The sequence below is a fragment of the Camelus bactrianus genome, chromosome 19 (genome assembly GCF_048773025.1).
Source record: "Camelus bactrianus isolate YW-2024 breed Bactrian camel chromosome 19, ASM4877302v1, whole genome shotgun sequence".
Lineage (NCBI taxonomy): Eukaryota > Metazoa > Chordata > Mammalia > Artiodactyla > Camelidae > Camelus > Camelus bactrianus.
Window position 1 is genome coordinate 7,540,066 of NC_133557.1, and position 24,930 is coordinate 7,564,995.

Below are 24,930 nucleotides of genomic sequence, written 5' to 3' on the forward strand. Positions count from 1 at the left end.
TTACAGATCAAAATTAATGCAAAAACCCACGATGAACAAACATTAAAATTTTAACTAAAGACAGGATCAACTACAGTGCCATGCCAAGCCACGCTGGAGCCTGAGGCAAAAGGAGAAACCAGTAATTGTGATCCTGGGGCCAGTGCCCCACTCACCTCCTCCTGCAGGAGAGTAAGTGGAAGCTTGCTGGGCTTCTTGAGAGTCCACGACTGGCACATTTTGCTTTGCTTCCATAACATTCTATTGGTCCAAGCAAGTCACCAGGCCAGCTCAGTTTCCAGGGGTTGGGAGATAAACTCCATCTCTGGAAGGGAGGAACAGCAAAATCATATTGCAGAGGGTGTGAAGAGTTGGGGGATCTTTGTAATTACCCACTGGCAGCAGAGGAGCAGCAGTGCCGAGGCTCTGGTGAGGCTCAGGCATGCTCTCGCTCTGCCAGCTCAAGGCACTGAATGAGATGGTTTGCTAAAGCCCCTGCCTATGTCTTCTGTGGGATTCTGACTTACAGAGACAACAGAGCGATGGCAAAGAGAGGTTAATGCCATCGAAGAAAGTTCTCTTCTATCGCTCACAGCTCCCTCTAGAGAAAGGGGCATGCCCACCACACAGGGACACATAGGGAAGCACCAGGTTTATTAAGGAAAGACTGAGGAACTACCACAGATTGGAAGAAACTAAGGTGACATGACCACTAGCTGCAGTGTGGGATCTTGGATGAGATCTTGGAACAGGATGAGGACATCAGTGGAAGAGCAGGGAAATTCAAAATGGTCTGTAGCTTAGTTGTCTTATACCAATGTTAATTTCCTAGTTTTAATAACTGTACCATGGTCGGTCGGGTAAGATGCTGATTTAGGGGAAAGTGGGTGAAGGGTATAAAGGAAACACTAGTATTTTTGCAACTTTTCTGCAGTCTAAAATTAGCTAAAAAAAGTTTACATAAAATCACAAAAGAAGGAAAAGAACAATGTTGTTTCATAAAGGTGATAGTTTAACATGGGAGAGACGAGGTCTCCTTGGGTGTTGTGCGGGTGTTGGAGAGTGATGGGGTCCACCTAGGCACGTTCAGGCACTGGGCTCAGTGGCTTCAGCATCTACCTGAAGGCGCAGCCTGGGCGGGGACTCACGGGGGCGGGGAGTCATTCTCAAGCAAAGGCTCCTCCTGCCAGGAGAGCAGGCACAGCAGCGCAGACACCGGGTTTCCATCTCGCTGCGGCTCAGGGGCGCTGGGAAGGAGACACCTGACTGTGGTTCAGCCTCCGGTCGTTCTCTCCTGTGTTTGTTGCATGGCTGTCTGCTTGGCACCCGTGCTGCTGCTGCTGGTTCTGGGTGAGTGGCTGCCTCCTCCCCTGTACCTGTGAACCCTGGCTCTCTGACCTGGATCCTCCTCGATCCTCAAGGACAAGGTGGGAGGGCAAGACATCGATTCCAGGAAAAGCCGAAATGCAGGAAGGGGCACTGGCGAGCCACTTGTGTTTGAGGTGGACACACGGCACCTGGCCTCCAGCCTCTGAGCCCCACGGAGCCATGGCCTCCCAAGTCTCACATTGGTACCCTCGCTCCAGGAACTTTCTTTTCCCCACTGCCTCCTCTCCCACCTCTTTCACCTTCCCCCGCCCCAGACCTCCACTTTCAGTCTTGCAGCTTCACAGGAATGCCCTGCCCTGCATCTCCAGCATCTCCATGCAATGTATCTTGGACTACCCATCAGAAGCCCCTTGGACTACCCCTTCCCCACCTGGGGCATCATGGTGGGAGGGGTCACCTTACCAGGTGGTGTGGGGCAGGCAGAATGGAATCTAACAAAGGTTTAAGGCAGAGGAGATCTTTCTTAGAGCTGAGATGTGCTGTTTTGAGTGTGGAGAAGAGGTAAGCATGCTCCTCATGGAGGGAAACAGGTAAGCAAAGGAACAGAAGCAGGACCAAGACCTTAAGGGACACTTGTTGCTGTTGGGTGTGGCTGAGGCCTAGGGATGTGAGGGCCTGGCTGGGAGAGAAGGGCAAAGTTTGCCTGCTGCTCTGTGAGTGCAGGAGGGGAGGGAAGGAGAGGGCAGAGGGGGCGAGGAGAAAGGAAGGGCCCCAGCTCTCCTGTCTATCCCCTCCACTCACATACCCACTGCCCACCCTCAATGTCTATTCCACTTTCCTCTGTGGCCCCCAGAAAGAGGTGCTCAGTGCCAGAGAGGGGCCCTGCTTCCAGCTCTGAGGCAGGAAACACCCTCCTCCACACACCCAGGCTGGGAAACTTCCCTTAGAGTTTGGTGCCAGAAGGCTTCTCAGCTGAGCGAGATGCTCCTGGAGGCAGGGGTAGCCTGATTTTGGTAACCTAGGTCCTAGGAAGGGGCTGCTGAGTTCCGACCTCCAAAGACCCTGGCTTGGGTGGATTTAGATGTGGCCCATGGCACTTCTGGACAAAGCTTACCCATTGCCCAACCGACCCCTGGTGTGTGACTAGGTTGTGCCAGGCACTTTGTGCCCCCTGTGGAGTGCCACCTATCATGGACCTTCAGGTCCTGTGGCCTGCCATCAGGGGCTTCTCTCAAATCCACACCCCGGCAGCCAGCTCTAAATGGCTCCAGTGTCCAGAGCCGTTACTGGGAATCCCTCTTGCACCCGGATGGTGGAGAGTGGTGGGGCTAGAGGTGAAAGCTAGAGTCCAGATGGGGCAGCATGTGTTAGATTCTGGAGGAGGGAGCATCAGAGAAGAGAATGAAAGGGGAAGACGCTAGAGGCAGAGGGCAGGAGGAGGCACAAGAGATGGTCAAGGAGGGAGAACCAGAAACCTGTAGATCACTTAAAGGATCTCCAAGGGGGAGGGGGAGAAGGGGAAAGAAAGGAAGGTCAGGGGTCCCAGCATGTCAAAAAGGAAGAAGAGGGGCCATGTCCTCAGCGCCATTTCTGATAAGCCTCCATTAGCCAAGTCTCTAGAAGCCTTGCTTTTTTTCCCTGTCTGGTGGGGCCTATGAGAGTGAGAGGAACCCCATGGATCCCTCATTGGATGGGTGAGGGGTGGTGCTTGGGGAGGATGGACCTCAGTTTCTGGGGGAGGCCAGGCCCAGCCATGCTGCGCCCCATCCACCCTAGACGTGCTGCAGGAATCCCCAGGGCCCGCCGCAGCCCATCTCTGCGACGGAAAGTCAGTACCAGTCATTTATGCCTTCGGGTCACATTCTGCCCCCTCGGGTTTGGAGAGCCCAGAATTTTCGGAAGGCGTGACCACAAGACTGGGATGAAGTGTGCGTACAGGGCGCGACAACGGCAGCCTCCCACCGCTCTCCCAGGGTCGTCGAGCTCGGCTGCGCAGAACCGATGCGTGGACGCGGCCGAGGCGTGCACGGCGAACGCGCGGTGCCATCGGCTGCGCACCGAGTACGTGGCGCAGTGCCTGCGTCGGGCTGCACCCGGGGGCTGCCCTCGCGCCCGCTGCCGCCGCGCGCTGCGCCGCTTCTTCGCCCGCGGGCCTCCCGCGCTCACCCACGCGCTGCTCTTCTGCCCGTGCGGCGGCCCCGCGTGCGCCGAGCGCCGGCGCCAGACCTTCGTGCCCGCCTGCGCCTTCTCTGGGCCCGGCCTGGCGCCCCCCTCCTGCCTCGTGCCGCTAGACGCCTGCGAGCACAGCCAGGTCTGCAGGTGCGGAAAGTGATGGAGGAGAGACAGGTGATGGAGGAAAGAGAGGGGCGGGGGCGGGGGCGGGGGCGGGCGGGGTGGGCGGGGCTGCGGCCGCCCGCCCACTCACCGGCCTCCCGCTGCGTGGCGCAGGCCCCGCCTCCTGGCCTTCCAGGCCTCCTGCGCGCCCGCCCCCAGCGCCCCGGACGGCTGCCTGCGGGACCAGGCCCCCAGCTGCCTGCGCGCCTACGCGGGCCTCGTAGGTACGCGCCGCCGGGATCCCTGCTTGGGCGAGGCCTCTCCTGGGGATGCCTCTGCGTGAAGGGGCCGAGTACCCTGCCTTTTGGGTCCCTGCAGGCACCGCTGTCACCCCCAACTACTTGGACAACGCGAGCGCGCGGGTAGCGCCCTGGTGCGACTGCGGAGCCAGCGGAAACCGGCGTGAGGAGTGCGAAGCCTTCCGGGGGCTCTTTACAAGGAACCGCTGCTTGGGTGAGGGGCCCCGGTGGGCCCGCGCAGGAGTGCAGTCGGCGCTTACCGCCTGGTCCCAAGCTGCTGGGCTGGTGGGAGCCCATTTTAGAGGTGAGGAAACTGAGGCTCTTTGCGGCAGCCACGCAGGCCCACTTCCTCCTCTGCTGTCGTCCTGCCCCTTGGGGAATCTGCGCCCAACTGTCTCCGGAGACCAGGTCACAGACCCAGGTAGAATCCCAGGGTTGCCTAGGCTGGTGCCCTTGCTAGTAGGAAGTAGGGGCAGTGAAACAAGTTTCCAAGGACATGGAACGAAGATGAGATTCCTACTTTCGCCATCTCTGAGGCTATTCCATCCCTGAGGCACAGCCAACGCCTCCCATTCATGATCTTGCCATTTGGGGCTGAATAACTGGGTAGTTCGCTGCCCAGTCTGGGAGTTAGTGGGTCTGAGTTAGAAGCCTGACTCTGCCACTTGTTGAGAATTTGTTAACTCCTCTAAGCCTTTTTTTTGTCCACCTGTAAAACGAGGATGGTAATTGTCACCCTTCCCTGTGAGAGTGGAAGACGACAGTTTGTAAGGCACTCTTAACACAGTTGTCCTTATTTTGTTATTCCCCAGCACCTTCCATCCCAAAAGGCAGTCCTTGCAGATGTCCCTCCCATTCCTGCCTAGCAAGGGCCCACGCGGGATGCCAAGAGTCTCAGTTTGTCCTTGCGGTGCTGGACCCTGTGCTAGGGTTTCTCAGCCAAGCCCACCCTACACCCCTCCCCTCCATAGATAGTGCCATACAGACCTTTGATGGCGGCTGGCTGCCAATCCTACAAGACCAGCTGGACCCACACCGGGACCCTGAGCACAGTGTCCTGCAGGTAGGTGCAGGGAGGGGATGGTGAGCTGGCAACCCCTGCACTGCCTCCTGCCACCCTTCCATGCCAAGTGGGCCTAGATGGAGGCATGAATGGCCTGGTATGGTGGGGGTGGCAGAGAGCAGAGTCAGATTTCAGCTTTAAGTCCTCACTCTGCTCTCACCCACCAAGGTGTCCTCCGCAGATGGGCCTCTGGGGTGGAGCTCCCTTCTCTCCATGCTCCCTGTTCTGGCTCTCCAGCCCCTGCTCTGATTAGGACAGCAGACCTTGGACAACAGCCAAGTGTCCCACTCTGCCTAGGATAACTGGTCTCATCTGTAGCATCCTGCCCCATTGAAAAGGGACTGGCTTACCTCCCAAGCTGGCCCCAGTGCTCTTACCTCACTGCCTTTTGCAGGTCTGGACAATTTTATCAGCCTCCCAAGCAGGTCATGCTCCCAGGAGTACTTGTAGGCGAAACTCCTTCTAATACTCTAGCCTTTCATGGCACCCTCCCAGTTAGACACCACCCATCAGAATAGCCATCTGCACCCCATAACTAATGTTGGCATCGTGCTTCTGGTCCATGATATGCCGCTTGCTGGGCACCGCCTGTAGTGAGAATCCAGTTCCGTTCATTGCACTGGCCATATGGCCATCTTCCCCATGGTTTAACCTAGCACTAGAATGATTCCCATAACTCAATAAACCCATGTGCACTGAGACCGGCGTTGCTTTCATGTGATCTGTGTCTTGGGAGCCTGGAGACCAGTGTCAGCCATAGGGTGTGCCTCAGCTGGCCTGTGTGACCTTGGTTGGCCTCAGAAGCTCTCCAGGCTTCCTCACCTATGGGTGCTGAACTGAATCAACTATCAGGTCCTAGTGGTGGAGATTTTGGTTGCTTTTGTTTATTCTTTCATTCTCTGATAGTAATCAGACAGAGAAACTACATTTCCCAGCTGCCCTTGCGGCAAGGGGTGGTCATGTGACACAGTTCTGGCCAATGAGTGAAACTCACAGATAAGGCTTCTAACGGAGTTTTTTATAAAAGGAAAAGACTTGCTGACTGGGCCCTTCAGCCTCTGGCCTCAAACTGCCCCGCTTCCTGCCCAGAACTTGGTGGCATTGCCAGGGATCATGGGTACCATCTTGAAAGCAGAAGCACATGACATTGTGGAGCTGCTGCACTGTCCGCAGTCTGCCTTCCTCTGGACTGTATTATGTGAGAAAAATGATAACTCCAATTTGTTTTAAGCCAGTTTCTCTTCAGGTGTCTGTTTGCAGCCGGACATCGGCTCTGCTTGACACACTCCCACCTATGGGTGCTGGGAGTGTTAGTGTCACCTGCTACACTCACCTGGGGGAGCCCCATCTCCTTACACACAGAGCCTGGCCCTGACAGACACTTGAAAGAAGGGGCGATGGTGGTTTTGTTTTTTAATTTCCACCTAATCTACCTGTTTCTGTCCACGTGGGGAGTCAAATTCTTTCCTGGAGCTGAAGGAAATTTATCATAAAGGTTTTTATAAACACTCCATGTGTGTGGCCATTGAGGATGCAGCAAATGCCAAGGGCATTGTGTTAAATTGCAGTTCTGTGGAGGAGTTTTGGGAGGAGAGAGCAGAATGATGGGGGCCAGGTACTAAGCCTTCTTCCTCCAAAGATTGGAGGCTCCTGATGAGTGAAGGGTTACTGTGTCTCCGGGCTGCTCCTTCTCAAACCGGGTTGAGATTTGGCAGGGCCCACAAGACAGGTTGAAGTGGAGGCTGCGGTGCCTAGCTCAGATCTCTCTGGGCCAGTGCAGCCCATCGCCAGGCTGCTGGGGCTGTTGGCTGATAACACAGCTCACAGCTGCCCTCTTCTCCAGAAGAAAGGCCTGTGAGGTTGCACTCTGCTCTCTGAGGGGGACAGCGGCCAGTGACTGACAGGCAGGAGTTCAGAGGCAGTTCAGACCAGGCCTGTGTGCTTCGAGGGGACAGTTCTGTGTGCCGTTCATGCTTCAGAGCTAGCTGTGGGACCAGGCTGAGAATAGATCCCAGCTGAGACCACATCCAGTTTAGCTCCTTCCCCTGCCCACTCCTGCCTCGCTCACTTTGAGGCTCCCCTGAGGGCACTCCCTCCAATAAATCATGGCCTGAGAGTTCCTGTCTTGGGCTCTGACCTAAGACACAGGGTACGGACCACGCCTGGGGCTGGCCTGACCAGAGAAAGAGCCACCGACTCTGAGACTGGGTAGTTAGCAGCTCACACCAAGCCTGCAGACAGCGCATGCGGCAGCTGTCAACCAGCCTCCCAGCTTCAGCCGGTCCTCTCCTGGTTGGACACCTTTTATTTCTTTTTATTGCCTAATTGGTCTGGCTAGATCTTCTAGTACTATGTTGAATTAAAGTAGTAAAACTGGGCATCCTTGCCCACTATTCCTGGTATTAGAGGAAAAACTTTTAGTCTTTCACCATTGAGTATGATGTTGTGGGATTTAATATGCAGCTTTTATTATGCTCAGGTGGTTTCCTTCTATTCCTAGTATGTTGAGTGTTTTTATCATGAGAGGGTGTTGAATTTTGTCAAATGCGTTTTCTGGGTCAAGTGAGACGGTTCCCCCCCATTCTGTTGATGTGGGGTGTTACACTGATGGGTTTTCATAAGCTGAACCTTCGTCCTTGCATTCCAGGAATAAATCCCACTTGGTCAAAGTGTATAATCCTTTTACTATATGACTGAATTCTGTTTGCTCAAGTTTTGTTGAGAATATTTGCATCAATGTCATAAGGGATAGTGGTCTGTAGTCTTCTTGAAGTGCCTTTGGCTTTGGTGTCAGAGTAATAATGCTGGCCTCATGGAATGAGTTAGGAAGTGTTCCCTCCTCTTCAGTTTTTTTTTAAAAGTTTGAGAAGGACTGATACTAGTTCTTTAAATGTTTGGTGGAACTTACCAGTGAAGCCACCAAACCAAGCGCTTTTCTTTGTTGGGAGATATTTGATGACTGATTCAATCTCCTTACTAGTTATATGTCTATTCAGATTTTCTGTTCCCTCACAATTTAGTCTTTTTGTTTGTTTGGTTGTTTTTTTTTTCATTTTGCAGTTTTGTTAGGTAGAATGGTTACAATTTGACTGCACATATACAATATATTGCATGTAAATACATATATACAATATACTGCACCTTTTTTTTAGTTTAAGTGTATGTACTGATCATTGTTTCTAAGAACAGTTTAGAGCTTTAGCTTTTTTTTCTTTTGAGTAAAGGTAGATTTATTTAGAGAGATACATACTACATAGAGTTTAAGGCAAGACAAAGACCATGAGGTGTGGGGGTTGGGCACTCAGGTTAAAGTAAAAGTAGGTACACACTCCATAGACAGTGTGGGCTGTCTCCGGAGATGAGGGAGCAAGAGAGGCCTAGAGCCTTAGCTTTTTAAACTCACATAGTTATCAAAGGAATAAGTACTCTCCTGGTTGGAACCAAACACAAATCAAACTGGCTTGGGCATACAACTGAGCAGTCTGGGCTTCAGGCACAGCTGTCTCCAGGGGTTCAAAAAAATGTTGCCCCTGCTGGTCTGTGCTCCCCTCTGAGGCCAGACAGGCTCTTACCACAGGGTAGGTGAGGATGCTAGCAGCAGCCCCGGATCTACACGCTCTCCTTTTAGCACTCTCAGCGGAGAAAGGCACTCTTCTTTCCCAGCATTTGTGACTTGGAGAGTGACATGAGCCTACCAAGATCACATGGAATGGGAAGGACAGGTTTCCACTTGAAAAAAGGAGGGGTATTGGGTAGAGTGAGGCTCAGAGTCTAGCCTGTTCCCACTTCACAAAGAAGAAGGAATGTTCTCAGCCACCTGCACCTGTGTGGGGATGCACACCTGCAAGAGGACTGGAGAGAGGGGTGTGGGTGGGGAGTGGGGTGGCAAGTGAAAGCATCGCCTTGCCCTGTTGACCATCAATGTCATAAGGGATAGTGGTCTGTAGCTTTCTTGTGTGGTGGCCCAAATTCAGAATTAAACATCTGCTAAGTGATTTGCCTTTTGTGAGAGTGTTGAACTCAACTACTCCCATCTTTTATTCAGATAATTTGAGTGAAAAATAGGCATACACTTTTCCAAAGATTGGGAAGAGAAAAGTGAGCAGAACTTGGCTGAAAATAGCATAACTGTTCCATGGTAGCTGGCCTTCATCCTTCAGTCCTTCTCTCCAGAGCAGGCACAGGGTTTAATCAAGTGGAACCTCTTTAACATCAGACAATGGGCAACAGCAAAGAGGCGTCCTTATTGGGTGCAGGGGAGAAGGGAAAGGTCATGGGGTCCCCGAGTGAGCCTGGCTCTCTGTTTTTTCCTAGACTGAACATTTCCTGTGGGAGGCTTGAGGCTGTCAGGGGCATGGCCCAGCCAAGAAGGGGGATAAGGCACTGTGGCATGCAGAGGCCACCATCTTGCCACCTTTGGGACAGTTGACTTTCCTGGGGTTTTGTTGCTGTAATGGGCTGACTAGTGGCCCCAAAGATATGCCCACATCCTAATTCCTGGGAATCTGTGAAGTTTAGCTTATATGTAGGCAAAAGAGTGACTATCACCTTATATGGGAAAGATGTGATTAAGTTAAAGATCCTAAGAGATGCTTATCCTGGATTATCAGTGGGCCATAAATGCGGTCACACGTATCCTCATAAGAGAGAGGCAGAGGGAGATTAAACACAGACACACAGAAGAGAGGGGCCGGGAAGACACAGGCAGACAGGAGAGATGCGGCCCCAAGCCAAGGGATGCCCGCAGCCACCCAAAGCTAGAAGAGGCCAGGAACAGATTCTGCCCTAGAGTGTCTACTCTGGAGAGAGTGCAGTCCTGCCAGCACCACGACTTTGGACATTTGGCCCCCAGAACTGTGAGAGTAAATTTCCATCACTTAAAGCCACCATGGTTGGGTAGTTTGTTACAGCAGCCCCAGAAAACTAAATGGAGTGTTTGTTTTCTGTCACTTCAATATAATGTGGCTTATAACGTGGTGTTAAGTCTTGCCAGATACCTCAAAGCTGAGTCCAGCTTGGTCCCCACGACCAGGAGGGGGTCCTGCCGGGTAATCAGCTTGCTGTCACTCTCACCTGCACCATAGGAAACTGCGGCCCTGGCCCTGGCCTCATCCCGTGACTGGGTCTCTGTTGGCTGATGTCAGCACTGAGCCTCTAGCTGGCAGGTGGCGGGGGGTGGGGGCAGGCAGAACAGCAGGTGCTGGAAGCATTTCTGGATTTATGGGTGGAAACTTCACGGCTCATGAACATCCGCTCTAGCTTGGAGCCTGTTGTCTCAGATGCAAGGTTGACAGCTGCCCGCTGCCTGCCTGCTTCCCCCACCCTCCCCAACAGAGTCAGGTGGGGCCAAACTCACAGAACTGGCTTATCTTTACAGGAAATGTGGACACGGGTGGGTGAAATTTCCAGAGAGCCAGGAGGGGTCCCCAGCTGGATAGCAACTTGCCAGTGAGCCAGGCACGCACGTGAAAGGAGGCAGAGACACGGCCCGGGAAGGCCTGGGTGAAGGATGTTTTGGGAAACCGTTGTGCCAGGGACACATCACTCCACACCCGAAGGAGCCTCCAGTCCAAGGCAGAAGACCCAAGGGAAAATTAAGATAAGTACACACACAAGAAAATAAAATACACGCAAAACTTTAGAACCTGAGTCGCAAAGGGACTGGGATTTAAGCAAATGAGGAAGGGCCCCCAGGGTATGCAGACGGGGCCAGGGCCGAGCCCCAGCACTCCGTGCAACACACTTCATACAATCATCGGGGTCATCTGGTCTAGTGCCTTCCTTGTGTTCTGGACACAGGATGGAGGAGAATTCTTGCCAGGCAGGTCACACAGCTAGTAACAGGGCCTCAGGGCGTGTATCTGTCTTTACAGACGCAACCCACACAAGTGTGTGGGGTTGAGGACTCAGATGCCAGAAATGACGTTGTGATTGGTGACAGAATTTTCCAAAATGATGACCGGCTCTTGGTACAGTTTTGAAAAGAGCAAAGTCCACTATTCCTTTTATTTACACAGTAAAATAATTGCATTTCCAGAAAATTTTGTGTTTACGACAGGGTTGGGTTCTACACTAAAATAATTAGAAACAGATTTTTTTCATCTATACAAATATACAGCAAGATATTTGAAAATTGAGTGGGACATGGGTCAATTCCTTGCTGGGCAGGATAGTCCTGCATGTCACAGGATGGCCACGTTCAGGCCCAGTCACTAAATCACAGCATTGCCACCCTTTGAATACAGTTATCAAATTGCCCCACCTCTTCCCACGGTGTCCCCTAGGGGGCAGTCCTGTGCCGGTTGAGAACCGTTGCCCTGCGGGATCTGGCTGGCCCCAGCTCCTCCCAATGCTGTCCTTCCCATTTTTCTCCAGCAACCTCCCCGACAACCCCAGCACTTTCTACCCCAACCTGATTTTTACCTTTCTTCACAGGACTCATCACCTGGCATTGTCTTGATTATGTCTCCCCCACTAGATGGTAGTAGACTCCACGTGAATGGGGATTTTTGTCTATCTTGGTCTCTGTGAAGTCCCTGGTCCCTACGCAGCGCCTGGCCATCAGACAGGGGCAAGGTGGGCAGGACACCCTCCTAACCTGCCTATCCAGGAAGGAAGAGGGTGGCAGACACACAGCCATTACTGGCCTACAGCCACTTTGGAATCTTGCTGGGCCCTGCCTTGGGGTGGGGGCAGCTCCTGACCGGACCCACATCTGCTCTCTGGGCCACATCCGAGGGGGCACTGGGTTGTGAGCCCTCCTCAGACAGCTTTTGCAACCATCTCCTGACTGGGAGGTTCTAATTACGGCTTTCTCAGTCTTCACAGGGTTGGTTGGATGGTGAATTGTTCTCGTTTTTTTAAAGGTTAGGCTAAAGGTTTCTTTGGCAACATCATTCTCTTGAAAACTTACACTTATTTTTTCTCTTTTATTTACCAGGCAGGTCGAGGGTCAGTGACAGCAGAGGGTCCTGGTTCTTTTCTGGACACAGATCTCAGGTTGACTTTATTTTTTCCCTAACTTAGCCACATGCCTCTCCCTCAAGATGATGGCCTTGAGGTTAAGAGGCTCAAGCAGGAAGACCACACCCTCTGATTCTCACCATGGGGCTGTCACTAAGTCTCACTGGGCCTTCTTTGCTTATGAGCTCCTCTTACTGTTTGGAGACTAGAAGCAAGACTAGTTGGCTCTTCTAACACCACATGACCCTGGATTTCAGGACCCTCCACACCTTTCACTTCTTGTTACCTGGCTAATTCTGGAACTCAGCTCCATCTTTTGATGCCTTGCCAAAAGCAGCCAATAACAATCAGCAGGTACCATGTTCTGTTTTTCCCTACCGTCTTCCCCTTGGACTAAAAACTCAGTAGACAAATAGGTTGCTTTAACAAGCTGTCAGACTTAATAGCTTTACCAGATGTTTTGCTGCTGCCTGGCAGGGTCCCTCAGCTGTTCCGCCTGCTGCACTAGTTTTCTCGTTGCCCGCCATCTGACCACGGACTACCTCAGTGCCATGCGACTTAGGTTTTGGTCACAGTTGCCTTGCACTTCAAGGCGCCAGTTTATTTTTAAGAGTAAGAAAGTTTTATTACCTGTTGTAATAAAACTCCAAGTCTCAGTGGGACAGTAGAGCAAAATTTTGCTTTTCAGTGGTGCAAAAGGCAACACACAGCACATGCTGAGCAGGTGGCTTGTCTCTGACTGGGGACTTAGGGACCTTCATTCCCTCGAACGTCTTTAACATGTGAACTCCAGGGAGTCCCGTATGGGAGCATGGCATAGGGGCCAAGTTTGGAACTTGTATACATCACTTCTTCCAACACTTCTTTGGCTAAAGCCCAGTTTGTGGCCCCAACTTAACTGCAAGGGGGCTGGGAGATGCCACTGACCTGTGTGTCCAATGCAAACTGCCACAGTATTGCTAAACTACAGGTTTCTAGCCTGTTAGAAATACCTGGTGGCTCCCACAGCCCTCTCAGAACACTTTCAAGATCCTCCCCAACCTGGCTGCCACCTCCAGTCCAGCTGTTTCCCACCCAGGCCCAGCTCCGGTGGGCAGGCCTCCTCCAGGCTCCTGGTCCTGGCCTGCTACCTCGCCCACCCTCCCCTGTATGAAGTGCAGCCCTTCCTCGTGCTTCCTTGGGACTTTCTCAGCTCACATTACCCTGATCTCGTCCTCTAGGCCTTTTGCATTCTGCACCAGGGCGCTGAAATGCACTGTTCTGACCCTGTTCTGAGGTCCTGCAGGGGCCGTGTAAAGTGGGGCAGACACGCAGACAAGGCTCGGTGAGTGGACATAGGACGTCATCAGAAATTCAAGACCAAGGAGGAGGCTGTTGCCATGGAGGACTAAACCTGTCAGCAGACCTGAGGTTTAGCCAGAGACATGAGACACGAGAAGCTGAATGATCAGGGGTGGCTGGCAAGGTGTCAACGTGGGCATCGGGGCGACAGTGCCCGGCAGAGCTGCTCTGTATGCCAGTCTCCTTCCCCAACACCGGTGTGTCAAGGGCACATGGGCCGTGTGGGGACGCCGGGAAGTCTGCTCACAAGCTGCGCAGGGCTCCCCCCACGGCCCAGCGCTCAGCTCCCACCAGAGGGGCTGAGGCGCCCACCCTGCGGGCTTGCACCTCATTCACGGACTGCCAATCACTTCCTCTGAGGCAGTCTGAAAACTGGTAAACTTTTTAAAACATTTTTCCCCCTTTTCTTAAGGTTCTCATGACCAAACTAAAAATAAGTGAAAAACAAAAATCACTCAGAACAAAAACCGCATTTTTACCAGATCTACTTTTATTTCAGAAGGAAATTTGTATTATAGTATTTACTTTTGTTTATATACAAGTTCTTCACATTGTGTTTAAAATGCACAGACCTCCCTTAATTCTCTTGTTCCTGCTTAAATTAGCTGTTATTTTACAATACAAAAAAATACCAAAAAATCGCAGTCCTAAATGTATGTATAACACCCACAATCCCCAGCAATGAAATAGTTTACAATACTTACTCCATATTTACATGAGTACAATAGATGCTAAATTATACATATTAACAAACTAAGCTTGAGTCCAAACCAAAAAACTCCCAAACAAAACAAAACTGTAAATAACTATAAAACAAAAACATTTCCAGAGCCAGAATTAGTTCAACAAAACAGGCTTCACTAGTGTTTAGAATGTTTTGTGCACAAATTCAGTTACTGAAAGTCGGTTCCATTATTGCCTTTAAAAGAGAAGGCGCCGGTTTTCCTCTCCAGTCGTCTCCCTGCAGGCAAGGGTGCTCATTAATTTAGACACCTTAGGGGATATGTCTCTCGGTGGGCTTGGCTGTCTACGAACAATCATGGTGATTTTTATGGTTTGAGCCATTTGGTAAACTGGGTAAACATTTCAGACTGAAAGCCGGTGCATGGCCTGAGGCCGGACCCTCTGCCTTCCTGGGTCTGTCCTCAGGTGGCCAGTTCTCACAGAAACCACCACAAAGAAAGGTCTCCTGAGATGACAGGTTTGAGGAGCTGGGTTTTGTGGTAATTTTGAAGAGCTTCTTCTCCATCTCAGTCATTGCCTTAACGTTAGCTTAGGTTGTCAGTAGTGCTTAGTGAATATCTGGTGAATGAATGGATGAATGAATGAAACGGAAGGATCAAAGGTGTTCATGAAAAAACCACGACACCACCACCCAAGGAAGTGAATCACTTCCACCCCCTCCTCAAATACACTCCATTAAATTGAAGGAGCAAGATTTGCACTGTAAGGTAAAACGTCTTTTGTTTTTTATAGACAGTGTTCTGGTCTTTCCATTTGCCCCAGATTTCCCAGTGCATCCCCAGTCTTGCACCTCAGGCCTCACCCACAGATATTCCAGTATTTTCTTTCTGCTGACAGTCTCCTGTCCAGGGCTGTTTTTCCTCTGGGCTAGCTCAGGGGAGTATGGGCTGCCTTCTCTCCACACCTCCTTCCACTTTAAGAGATGACCCTCACAGGGAAGCACAGATTTGTCCCCAGACTGTGTGGGGAGGGGGTGGGAGGTGCAGGAGGCAAGGGTGTGGTTCCCCATGGGGAAACAGGAGCTATTTACTGACAAAGTAGCCACCCACTCCCTCCCCCAGTTTTCAGTATAGTAAATAAACTATGGTCCTGGGAAATGGTCATTAAAATTTTAGACAAAACCACAACAAAATGCAGCCTGGAAAACCCTTTTATGGAAAATCTGGTATCTACAGGTATAGTCCTTGAACCTAAAGACTCAGGATGAGACCGGCCATCCCTGGCCACCCGCAGCACCAAGAGGCCGACAGGGAGACTCACGGCGCACTTGCGGAGCCAATGCCAGCAACTGCCCGCCTTTTCACGTGTGCACCGATGTGATTCCTGCTCTCAGAGTTCTCCAATTGGTCCCGGATGCATTTGAACACATGGCCACAATGGGGATGCCTTTCTCAGCTTTGTTATCACCATATCAGGGCCTAATGGGAGGACGTCTCTGAACCTGGATTTCCAGTATATGGCACAAAAATATGGTAGGTGAAACTCAGACACCGTTACGTTTAATAAAAATACATTAAGATATTTTTCTGTTTTATGTACACCCCGAATGTCTGAACATTCGGACACTACTGTATAGTTATGTACAAGTGCAATATCAATGTTTTCATGACTATTTGAATTTATATACAGGCTCTCCGGTGACACGCAGGCATTTCTCTGGAGCTCCAGATGACTTCCTCTTGGTAACTGGCTCTAAGCTGGGTGTCTCTTTCTCTTGCTCTTCCCTTGTTCTGGCCTGAGCCTGGAGGAAACTGTTAGCTACTGGCTGCAAAGGAGAAGCAGGTGGAGTCAGCTGTTTCTCCCCTGCTGGAGCAGAATTAAACTTCACTTGCTCCTTCCTTTCTTTTAAAAAATAAACATTATCTTTTAGAAAAAAAAAAAAAGTAACCAGGTGGCTGTGGGACACACTGCATGTTATTTCAAGGCATGGGACTACCATGGGGAAGAGGCTTCTTTGTCAAGGAAACACCGGTTCTTTGAACAAATAAGGACTTCCCCTGGCGGAGGGTGCTCGCCAGTGGCCTCGTGGTAATTACAGGGGTGAAAGGCCAGTCTATGGCAGGCTCTCTGTGGGTGCTGCGATCTTGTGATCTGGGGGAGGGATGTGGGGACCTCGTAAGAGGAGGGGTCTTTTCTAGAACCGTCTGCTCTTTAACAGTGATGTAAAAAAGCAGCATTTTGAGAGGCGAGGCTCAAAGTCGAGGTGTTTTGTGCATCAGACAGTGTTTTATGGTTCGACATCCTTGAAAACATCTTTCCAGGCAATTCTTCATGGGAGTGGGGTTAGTGATGGGCAAGAGATAATACTCCCTCTCTAGGCACTGCATATAAAGGTGAAATGCCATAGTTTTTGCTCTTTTGAGTGTTAATTTCTCTGAATTCACAAACTTGAGCATTGCTGTCTAAAGGTCCATCCCACCAGGGTGATGCCAGAGAACCCTGGGTCTTGAAGCAGAAGAGAGATCTTGGGAGGCTGCTGCATAAAGCCAGAGTACAGAGCACCATGGACGGGGACAACACGATGTTCAGGCAGTGCCCTGGAGAAGAGCAGGGACAGCCCTACCCCACGTACATTTGGTCACTTTCCATTTGGCATAGTTTTCCTTCTTTGTCCATTTTCCCCATGTGCTTTTCATCCTTATCAGCGTTCACTGTCCTCCCCACAGCCACTGCCTGGGAGGCCTAAGCCCCAACGAGGGGAAAGAGGGCTAACAGCTCCAGGTCCTTCTCCAGGCTTTGGGCAGGCTCTGCCCAACAACCGAGACCGCTTCCCTCCTGGTGTGCAGCTCCACCTGCAGCCTGAGAACGAACCACCAGCTCAGAGCAGGCCACGGGCACAAAGAGTCGCTCTTTGATCCAGGGGTCCCAAGTGCTTTCACGTTCTTTTCTGCTCAAGGGAGACACAGTACATGAGCGAGTCCCTTCTGCTGCGGTGCCCTGGCAGGAGTGGCCAGAAGGACTGAAGCAAACATCGGGCCTGGAGTGACCCGGGGCCGGGAGACACGCAGGGAATGTGCCTTCTGTAGTGTCCTTTTTGACAACAATAAAAACAGGAGCTTTCATAGTTAGGTCATCTCTGCTTTCCTCTCAATCCCTGCTGCTATATTAAATGTTCCTTGGGGTGAGAAAATTCTTTCCTGGCTGCAAATTAGATGTTAGAAAAAGAGCAGATTGCCAATGATAGCTATTTAAGTTTTATAAGAATGTTGGAATGCAATTATGTAAAAACTTATGCTTACTAACTTTCCAATTGCTAGATCTATTTAAAGTCTAGGCACTTAGTGTGTGTGTGTGAAGGTGGGGGCAGGGGAGGAAGAGAAAAAGAGAGAACCTCAAATGGATTACGACTAAACTAATCAAGTTGCTACAGGAAACTACCCATTATATCAGTTTACGTTCCAAGTAACACTGCTGACCCTGACATTTAAAATACCCCCTTCGACCTTATGATTCAGAAGAAATGGACCGTTATTAATTCTCAACTAGAAAAAAGCTACTCCCTGGAAGAGAGAGATTTGCCTAAATCGTGCAAGAATAAATAGCACATCTTTTAACAAAGATAGCAGGCTTCAGATGAAAACAAGTTAATTCATCTGAGTAGTTTTTAAAAGACCAGGTTCAAGAATGACTGATGACAAGTGTCTACTTGTAAACACTACATCTTTTGTTTTTTGCGCAGTTGAGACAGTCCCAAGACCAGTTTTCCACAAGTGGACCTGAGTGTCATTCCCAGCTCTCTCACTGGCTCTGCACCGGCCTCCTCCAGCAAACACTGGATCCCCCCTGGACCTGTAACTAAACCAGTTATTTCCTATGCAAAAGTAAAAGGTTAGATGCTGGAGCACAGATGGGAGAAACCGTCAAAGAAAGCTTGTGAACATGCAGATGAGGTGGATGTTTCGAGGGTTTCCAGTCTTCTGCCCCACACAGCGTCTCCCTGCCTGCTCCCTCCCTGCAGAAGGCTCTGGCGCGCCACACCTTGCTCACGCCCACGGAGAGTCCTGGCCCCAGCATCAAATGCAGGTCCCAGGCTGCGCAGGGGGCTGCTGCTTCCGGTTTCTCACCGCTCCTGACTTCTCTTTGTATACTATTGGCATCTGCTGAGAAATGTCCACCAGGGCGCTGGCCACTGCGAGACCTTGAGAGAACCCACAGAGGGAAAGCATGTTAAGAAGCAGCTTGCTTTTATTTAAAAAATAATTAAAAATTTTTTTCTTTTTACATTCCCACGGTACAATCAATCAATCAATACACAGATGGGAAAGGTCTTACTTTCAATTTGTCTCCCTCCATATTTCCCCCTCCATCAGAGTAACTGCTTTCATTAGTTTGCATATATTCTTTCAGCGTTTATTTGTACAAGTATATAACCCCCGCACCCCCCCCCCCCCAGTATCTTGCTTTTCAGCAGATCAACCAAGCAAAGTGCCTGGTGGTGGGAGCATTTAAAAAAAAATAGCAGACATGCTCTAAGCACTCATTTTCTCCTGCCTGACTCCAAATAGGTGCCAAGAAAAAGCAGCACTCTTTACGATGAAATTCAGATGCATTCCACATCACCCAGCCGGCACTAGTTATTTTTATATTTATATCACAATAGGGGTTAGGACAGACTCTGGGTCCAGGCTTTGGAATAAGTGAGGTTCTTTAACCTCCCTGTGCCTCAGTTTCCTCATTTGTAAAATGGAGACCAGCACAGGGCTTGTGTGATGGGTCAATGAATGAACTGATGACAGGTCACAGAACGGTACCTGGCTCATCACCCCACCCTCCACTACCACCTCTGCTTTAGGGACTGGTGGCTCCGTTCTCCCTTTCGTATTGGGAATCGATTAACCTGATGCTCATTAGGGAAGGCAGTCCTGGGGGAGCTGGATTCCTCTGCATGAGAAAGTCCAGACAGGCTCAGAGCCCTGCTGAGGCTCTCAGGAGCCGTGTTACGGGAGCTTCTTACTCCACCTCCCTGAGTCTATACAACTGGGTGGGGGTAGGGAGGTAGCTTTTAAGTGCCAGGTTTAGTGCCTGGCCGAAATGGGGAGTCCATAGCAGTGACAACAGTTGTAGCAAAGACAGCAGGTAGAGGGTCATCTGGGGGAATAATGAACCCACACCGAAGGAGAAAAGGGCCCGAGGTTTAGTAGGAGGAACCTTAAGGTGTACACACCAGAAAGAAGAGAAGCTGTTACCTTGTAGTAACTATAAACGGAGTACAATCTATAAAAATGTTGACTCACTGTCGTATACCTGAGACTAACACAATATTGTAAATCAACTACACTTCAATAAAAGTAAATAAATAAAATGGGGGATGGGGAAGGGGTGGCCCAGCCCCTGGGGCGGGTCTCAAGCAGTGAACAGGTCTTCATCAGGAGTCCAGGGAGGAGGGCCACATCAGGCAGGGTTTGCAGCAGGAAAGGCCACAGTGTCACAAGCCTGTCACCTCCCCACCCCAGCCACCTCTGCCCTCAGGGAGTCCTGGCCAATGTCTGCTGAGCCGGGCGCTGGCAGGAGACACTGTTCCAGAGCATCTGGTCAATGGGTCATCCTGCCCTCAAAACAGGCAAGGCTGAGTTAGTGGCTCATCTCACAGGACTTTGCTAGATGAAAGCAAATCAAGCCACTCCCCTGTGAATGACAATAAATCCTGGCCTGGCCATGCCTGATGGCCTCCCTGTGAGAACACACAGACTCAGATTCCTGAAAGCTGAGCTGAAGGCCCTTCTGGATCTGAGGGGCTGGGGAATTCAGGGCCTGAGCAAAGACTCTGACTTTACTCATAGTCACAAGGCTTTCTTTGGCTAAGGCAACCCTGACTCACAGAACCATCTCAACTGAAAGTTGTCTAAAACATTCGCACTGTCTGAGGCATCTCTCCAAAGTACTCCATGATTAATCAACACACTTCCAAAATCATTCCATTCCCTCTTCACATTCAACGGTAAAAGAATGTTTATCTAAATTACGATTCATGTATTTGATGGAATAGTGTAAAAGACTTTGGTAAAATATTACAGAGCAAGCTGTAAAAATGTGTATGATTGTTACATGAAAAAAGAATTTTTAATTTTAATTTTTAATTAAAGCTATACAATCATTGCAACTAAATTACTAGCAAGGGCTAGAAAGGAAACAGAACTGTGAGAATTGGTGGGTGGTGGATGCTAGAATTGTGAGTAAATTTTCAAAACCTTCCTTTAGGTTGTTATAATTGTTGTTTGTGCCTTATGCTAAAAATAGGGCGGAAAAGCAGAAGAAATGCAGCAGTGCTAGAAATACCAACTGGAGAACCGCTAACTTGGAGGAGCTAGCAGGAAACCAGGAGAGGAGGTGAGATGACTGAGGAAGCGCAGACGGAGCGAAGAGGGAGAAAGCCCGCATTTCAGGGCAGAGCAAGGAAAGAGGCCAGAAGCAGCACAGCCAGAGGGGGCTGGAAACACTGGCGGCAAAGGCAGGTGTGGTCGGAAGTGTCAATGCCACTGGGAGGCTAAGGAGGCTGGCGCAGCGAAGGGAGCGCTAGACTTTTCCCAGGAAGGAATGGTGACCTCAGGAAAGACGGGTCAGGGCATACAAGCGACCATGGGACCACCTGACAGAATCCTCGCGATGACACAAGGCAGCACCACAGGCACACCACACTTACTGTGCTTCACAGACACTGTGCCTTTAGTTTTTGTTTTGTTTTGTTTTTCTTTACAAATTGAAAGTTTATGGCAAATCTGCATTGTCAGATGATAGCATATTTTAAAGAAATAAAGTATTTTTATCTTTTTCCTTTTTTTTTTAATGGAGGTACTAAGGATTGAACCCAGGACCTTGTGCATGCTAAGCACCCACTCTACCACTGAGCTATACCCTCTCCCCAATAAAGCATTTTAAAATTAAGAATGAATATTGTTTTCTTTAGACATAATGCTATTGCACACTTAACAGACTACAGTATAGTGTGAACGTAACTTTTATGCACCAGGAAACCAAAAAACTCACGTGACTCGCTCTACTGAGGTATTCGCTTTGTCGCAGTGTTCTGGAACTGAACCTGCGACATCTCCGAGGTACGCCTGAATTCAATGTCGCTTTTATACCCTACTTCTCTACGAAAGGAGCCTTCACACATCTGAAACATAACTGTATTTGTCACCGACCCTCATCTACTCACCTGACTGCCCAGGAGGAGGAATTCCACCGAGGCCTCGAGGGAGCCTCACAAACACAGAGAGGACAGCGGCTTTGTTGCCAAAACACGGCTCCAGGGCGATGGGCTTGGGAACAGTCTGGTGGAAGAAAACAAAGAATTACCTAAAGCAAAACACCTTCATAGCCTTCAGATGTGATTTTAAATGCCCCTGTGTTAGTTTCTATTGCTGTGAAACAAATTCCAACTTAGGTGCTTAAAACAGCACCTATTTATTGCCGCAGTTTTGTAGATCAGAAGGCCAGGTGAGAGTTCTGTAGGGCTCTCAGCTTAGGCATGCAGGCCCTGTTCATGCCTTCCATCAGTTCTGGAAAAATTCTCAGCAAAGGTCTCAAGGGGCTAGCTTTTATCTCCAGGAGATGGAAGTCAAGTTATCAGCTGAGCTCTGCTCTCATCAGGAGCACTGGGGAGGAATCTGCTTCAAAACACATTCAGGTTGTTAGCAGAATCCAGCTCCTTGCAGCTACAGGTATGAGGTCTCCATTTTCTTGCTAGTGGTCAGCCAGGCACCACTCTTCTCTTAGAGGCCATTCCCACTCTTCCCCACACGCCCCCTCCAGCTTCAAACCAGCGTCGGGGCATCAAGTCCTTCTCATGCTTCCTCTTCCGCCACCAGCCGGAGAAAGCTCTCCTTACATCTTAAGGTCACCTACCCTCAGACTTTCATTACTTCTGCAAAATTTCTTCACAGCAGAACCCAGAGTAGTGTTTGACTGAATAATCATGATTCAGGAATCTTGGGGGCCATCTTTAGAATTCTGCCTACCATATCCCCAAACATGTCATCAATTTCCTCAAATCTGTTGAAAAAAATCATTTCCAGAACCACCCTGGCTATGGCATGGGGAAAGACTAGATGAGTGAAATGGCAGCCGTGGGGTAACCGGTTACAAGGCCACTGCAAGAGTCCAGCTGGGAGATGCCAGTGGCCTAGATTAAGGTGACAGGTAACCGTGGTGGATGTGGTGCACTGTGGTCAGGAAATATTTTTGAAGATAAAGCCATAAAGATTTGCTAATGGACTGGCTGTCCAATGAGGATGAGAGCAAGGACAAGCCAAGGATGACTTTGGCCTGGGTGACTAGGGTGATGAAGGTGAAATGCACTGAGCTGAGGGAGTTACACCAGAGGAGCAGGTGTGGGGAAGAGCATCTAGAGCTCAGTGTGGACATGTTAATTCTGAGATGCTTATAATGACATCCAAGTGGCAACGCTGAGCGAGCAATTTGATACATGAGTTGGCCACTCATGGAAGAGGTCTGAGTGGAGAGCTCACGGTGTTTAAATCCACGATGGATAAGATCATTGCTATGGTCTGAATATTTGTGTAATTCCAAAATTCATATGTTACATTTTAACACCCAATGTGATAGTGTTTGGAGGTGGGGCCTTTGGGAAATGATTGTGTCATGAGGGCAGAGCCCTCATGAATGGGATTAGTGCCCTTAGACAAGAGACCCTGAGAGCTCCCCGACCCCACCACCACTTAAGACCAGAGCTAGAAGCCACCATTTATGAACCAGAAATAAGCCCTCACCAGACACCTAATCTGCCAGTACCCTGATCTTGGACTTCCCAGCCTCCAAACCTGTAAGAAATAACTTTCTATTGTTTATAAGCCACCCGGTCTCTGGCATTTTGTTAGCAACAGCCTGAAGAGACTGAGACAGTCACCAAAGGCGTGGATGTAAAAGATGTGAGAGGAGGTGCAAAGACTGATCCTGTGATGCGCATGACTGTTAAGAGATGCTGGGCAGATGAAGAGGGTTGAACAAAGAATACGGAGCGAGAACAGCCAGAAGGTGAGTGTGGTGTCCTGAGAGTCAAGGAAGTGTTTTAAGGAGCAGCCAACTGCGCCATGTGCTGCTGACAGATGACACAGGGTGTCGTCAGTACTTCAGGCTGGTCTGTTCTTCCTAAACCCACAAATTATTCCTATTTTATCAGGACAATGTTTGTTTAGATTTATGTACATGTTATGCCTTCTTATTCCATCCTCCTAGGGATAATTTTCCTCCTTCCTAGCACATTCTTTAGATGTTTCTTTTGTATAGGTGTGTTGGTGGCAAATGCTCAGTTTTTCCCCTAATCTGGAGATATCTTAAATTTTATCCTTGTTCTTGGAAGGTAGTTACTGGGCACGCTAGTCTAGGTTGGCAGTTCTTCTCTTTCAATACTCTGAAGATATTTTTCTTCTCTCCTGTGGCTTCTGAGAAGTTAATGAGAAGTCAGCTGTCACTCTGTCATTCCTTTGTAGGTGATCTTCTCTTTTTCCCCAGTTATTTTTTAATGTGGTAATTTACACATAACATAAAATTTGCCATCTTAACCATTTTTAGATGTTCAGTTCAATGGTGTTAAGCATGTTTACACTATTGTGTGACCATCACCACCACCCATCTCTAGAACTCCTTCATCTTGTAAAACAGAAATGCTATACCCAATTCCTCCTCCTCAGACCCTGGCAACTACCATTCTATTTTCTGTCTCTATGAATCTGACTACTCAAGGTACCTCATATAAGTGAAATTATATATATTTGTCTTTTTGTGACTGGCTTATTTCACTTAGCATAATGTCTTCAAGATTCATCTCTGTAGCATGTGTTAGAATTTCTTTCCTTTTTAAGGCTGAGTAATATTCCACCATATGTATATACAACATTTTACTTATTCATTCAATATGTTAATGGACACTTGGGTGGCTTCCAACTTTTAGCTGTGAATAATGCTGCTGTGCACACAGGAGTGTGAAAATACACTTTCAAGACTCTGCTTTCAATTCTTTTGGGTACATACCCAGAAATGGGATTGCTGGCTCATATAATTCTATTTTTATTTTTAATTTTTTTTTCATTTCCTCCAAACATTTCTTTTTTAAAAACTTATTTATTTATTTAATTGAAGTACACTTGATTTACAATGTTGTGTTAATTTCAGGTGTGCATTTCGTACAATTTTTTCAGATTCATCTTCCAGCTCAAAAGCTCCCTCCTCACTTGTGTCTAATGTGCTGTTTAACATGTAAATTTAGTTATTTAAAAAATTTCAACTACTATATTTTCGATTTATAACATTTCCCTTTGGTTCTTTTTCAGATCTGCTTGGCCATTCTTGACTCTCATGGCTTCCTCATCTTTATTATTCGATCTTTCATTTCTGTATTAAACATTTCATACAGAGCTATATTGTTCTTTAGATGTCAGTTCTGTTGTTTCTGCCGACTCTTATTCATGGTGGCTTTTCTCTCATCCTTGGTGATCTTTGATTGTTTGATCTTGATCTGTGGGAATTCTACACAGCTGAATTGGGTATGTTTTCCTACAGACAGAATCTGTTTCTACTTTAGCTGAGAGTTGTGGCATGTTACCAGTCTAGAACCACTTTAGATCACATTTGGTTCTGGTTATGGTTCATGGTTTGTTTTTTCTTGGAAGAAAGAAAGAAGAGCTGTCCCTGGAAATTTCACCTACTTCCTGTGAGCTCAGTAATGCTTTATTAAGTATGTTAGGACATACAGGTCATTCATACACACACACACACACACACACACACACACACACACAGCAGTTTCCCAAGAGAATCTGAAATATTTCATCGTTTTGTCAAAAGAGAGAGTCTTATCACATTCTTCATCATGGGGTGGGGTGTCAGAATTATTTATCTTCCACAGAATTCATAATCAATTATGACTTTTCTTCCTTTAAAAAAATCCCCCAAAATATTTATAAAGAAAAATGGTTCAGT

The 24,930-nt window shown here is 49.0% G+C and overlaps 2 protein-coding genes across 15 annotated transcripts in view; one reads left to right on the top strand and one right to left on the bottom strand.

The window, feature by feature from the left end:
• Positions 1-55: 55 nt before the first annotated feature.
• On the top strand, positions 56-18,213 carry GFRA4 (GDNF family receptor alpha 4). 13 transcript variants are annotated; one of them, XR_012500554.1, is made up of 10 exons: positions 56-3,627; positions 3,757-3,866; positions 3,961-4,185; positions 4,853-4,944; positions 10,322-11,520; positions 11,885-12,261; positions 13,128-13,231; positions 15,168-15,464; positions 15,622-15,674; positions 17,672-18,213. XR_012500554.1 is itself a non-coding variant. In XM_074346990.1 (5 exons), exons 1-5 carry the CDS (start codon positions 2,963-2,965, stop codon positions 15,171-15,173), a joined length of 1,098 nt encoding a protein of 365 aa, XP_074203091.1. In that variant the 5' UTR covers positions 56-2,962; the 3' UTR covers positions 15,174-15,297. The 13 variants fall into 13 exon arrangements, 6 of the variants coding, with proteins under 6 accessions (XP_074203091.1, XP_074203094.1, XP_074203095.1 ...); XR_012500557.1 differs by lacking the exon at positions 15,622-15,674; XR_012500553.1 differs by lacking the exons at positions 15,622-15,674; positions 17,672-18,213 and having other exon boundaries at positions 11,885-11,943; positions 12,117-12,261; positions 15,168-15,305.
• ATRN (attractin) overlaps positions 13,718-24,930 on the bottom strand; it is a 121,929-nt gene continuing 110,716 nt past the window's right edge. The window contains exons 28-29 of one of the 2 annotated variants that reach the window (XM_074346983.1): positions 21,145-21,263; positions 13,718-18,130 (exon numbers count right to left, since the gene is read on the bottom strand). In XM_074346983.1, coding sequence (XP_074203084.1) covers positions 17,797-18,130; positions 21,145-21,263 — 453 coding nt within the window. In that variant the 3' untranslated portion in view covers positions 13,718-17,796. The remainder of the gene's footprint in view (positions 18,131-21,144; positions 21,264-24,930) is intronic. The other variant, XM_010972801.3, reaches the window with a different exon arrangement.

Bases quoted from the DNA above. Each gene is read 5' to 3' on its own strand.
- GFRA4 (XM_074346994.1), top strand. From the start codon at position 2,963: ATGAGAGTGAGAGGAACCCCATGGATCCCTCATTGGATGGGTGAGGGG. The intron at 4,096-4,852 runs GTGAGGGGCCCC...TCCCCTCCATAG, and splicing joins TACAAGGAACCGCTGCTTGG to ATAGTGCCATACAGACCTTT. The intron at 4,945-5,112 runs GTAGGTGCAGGG...TCACCCACCAAG, and splicing joins CTGAGCACAGTGTCCTGCAG to GTGTCCTCCGCAGATGGGCC.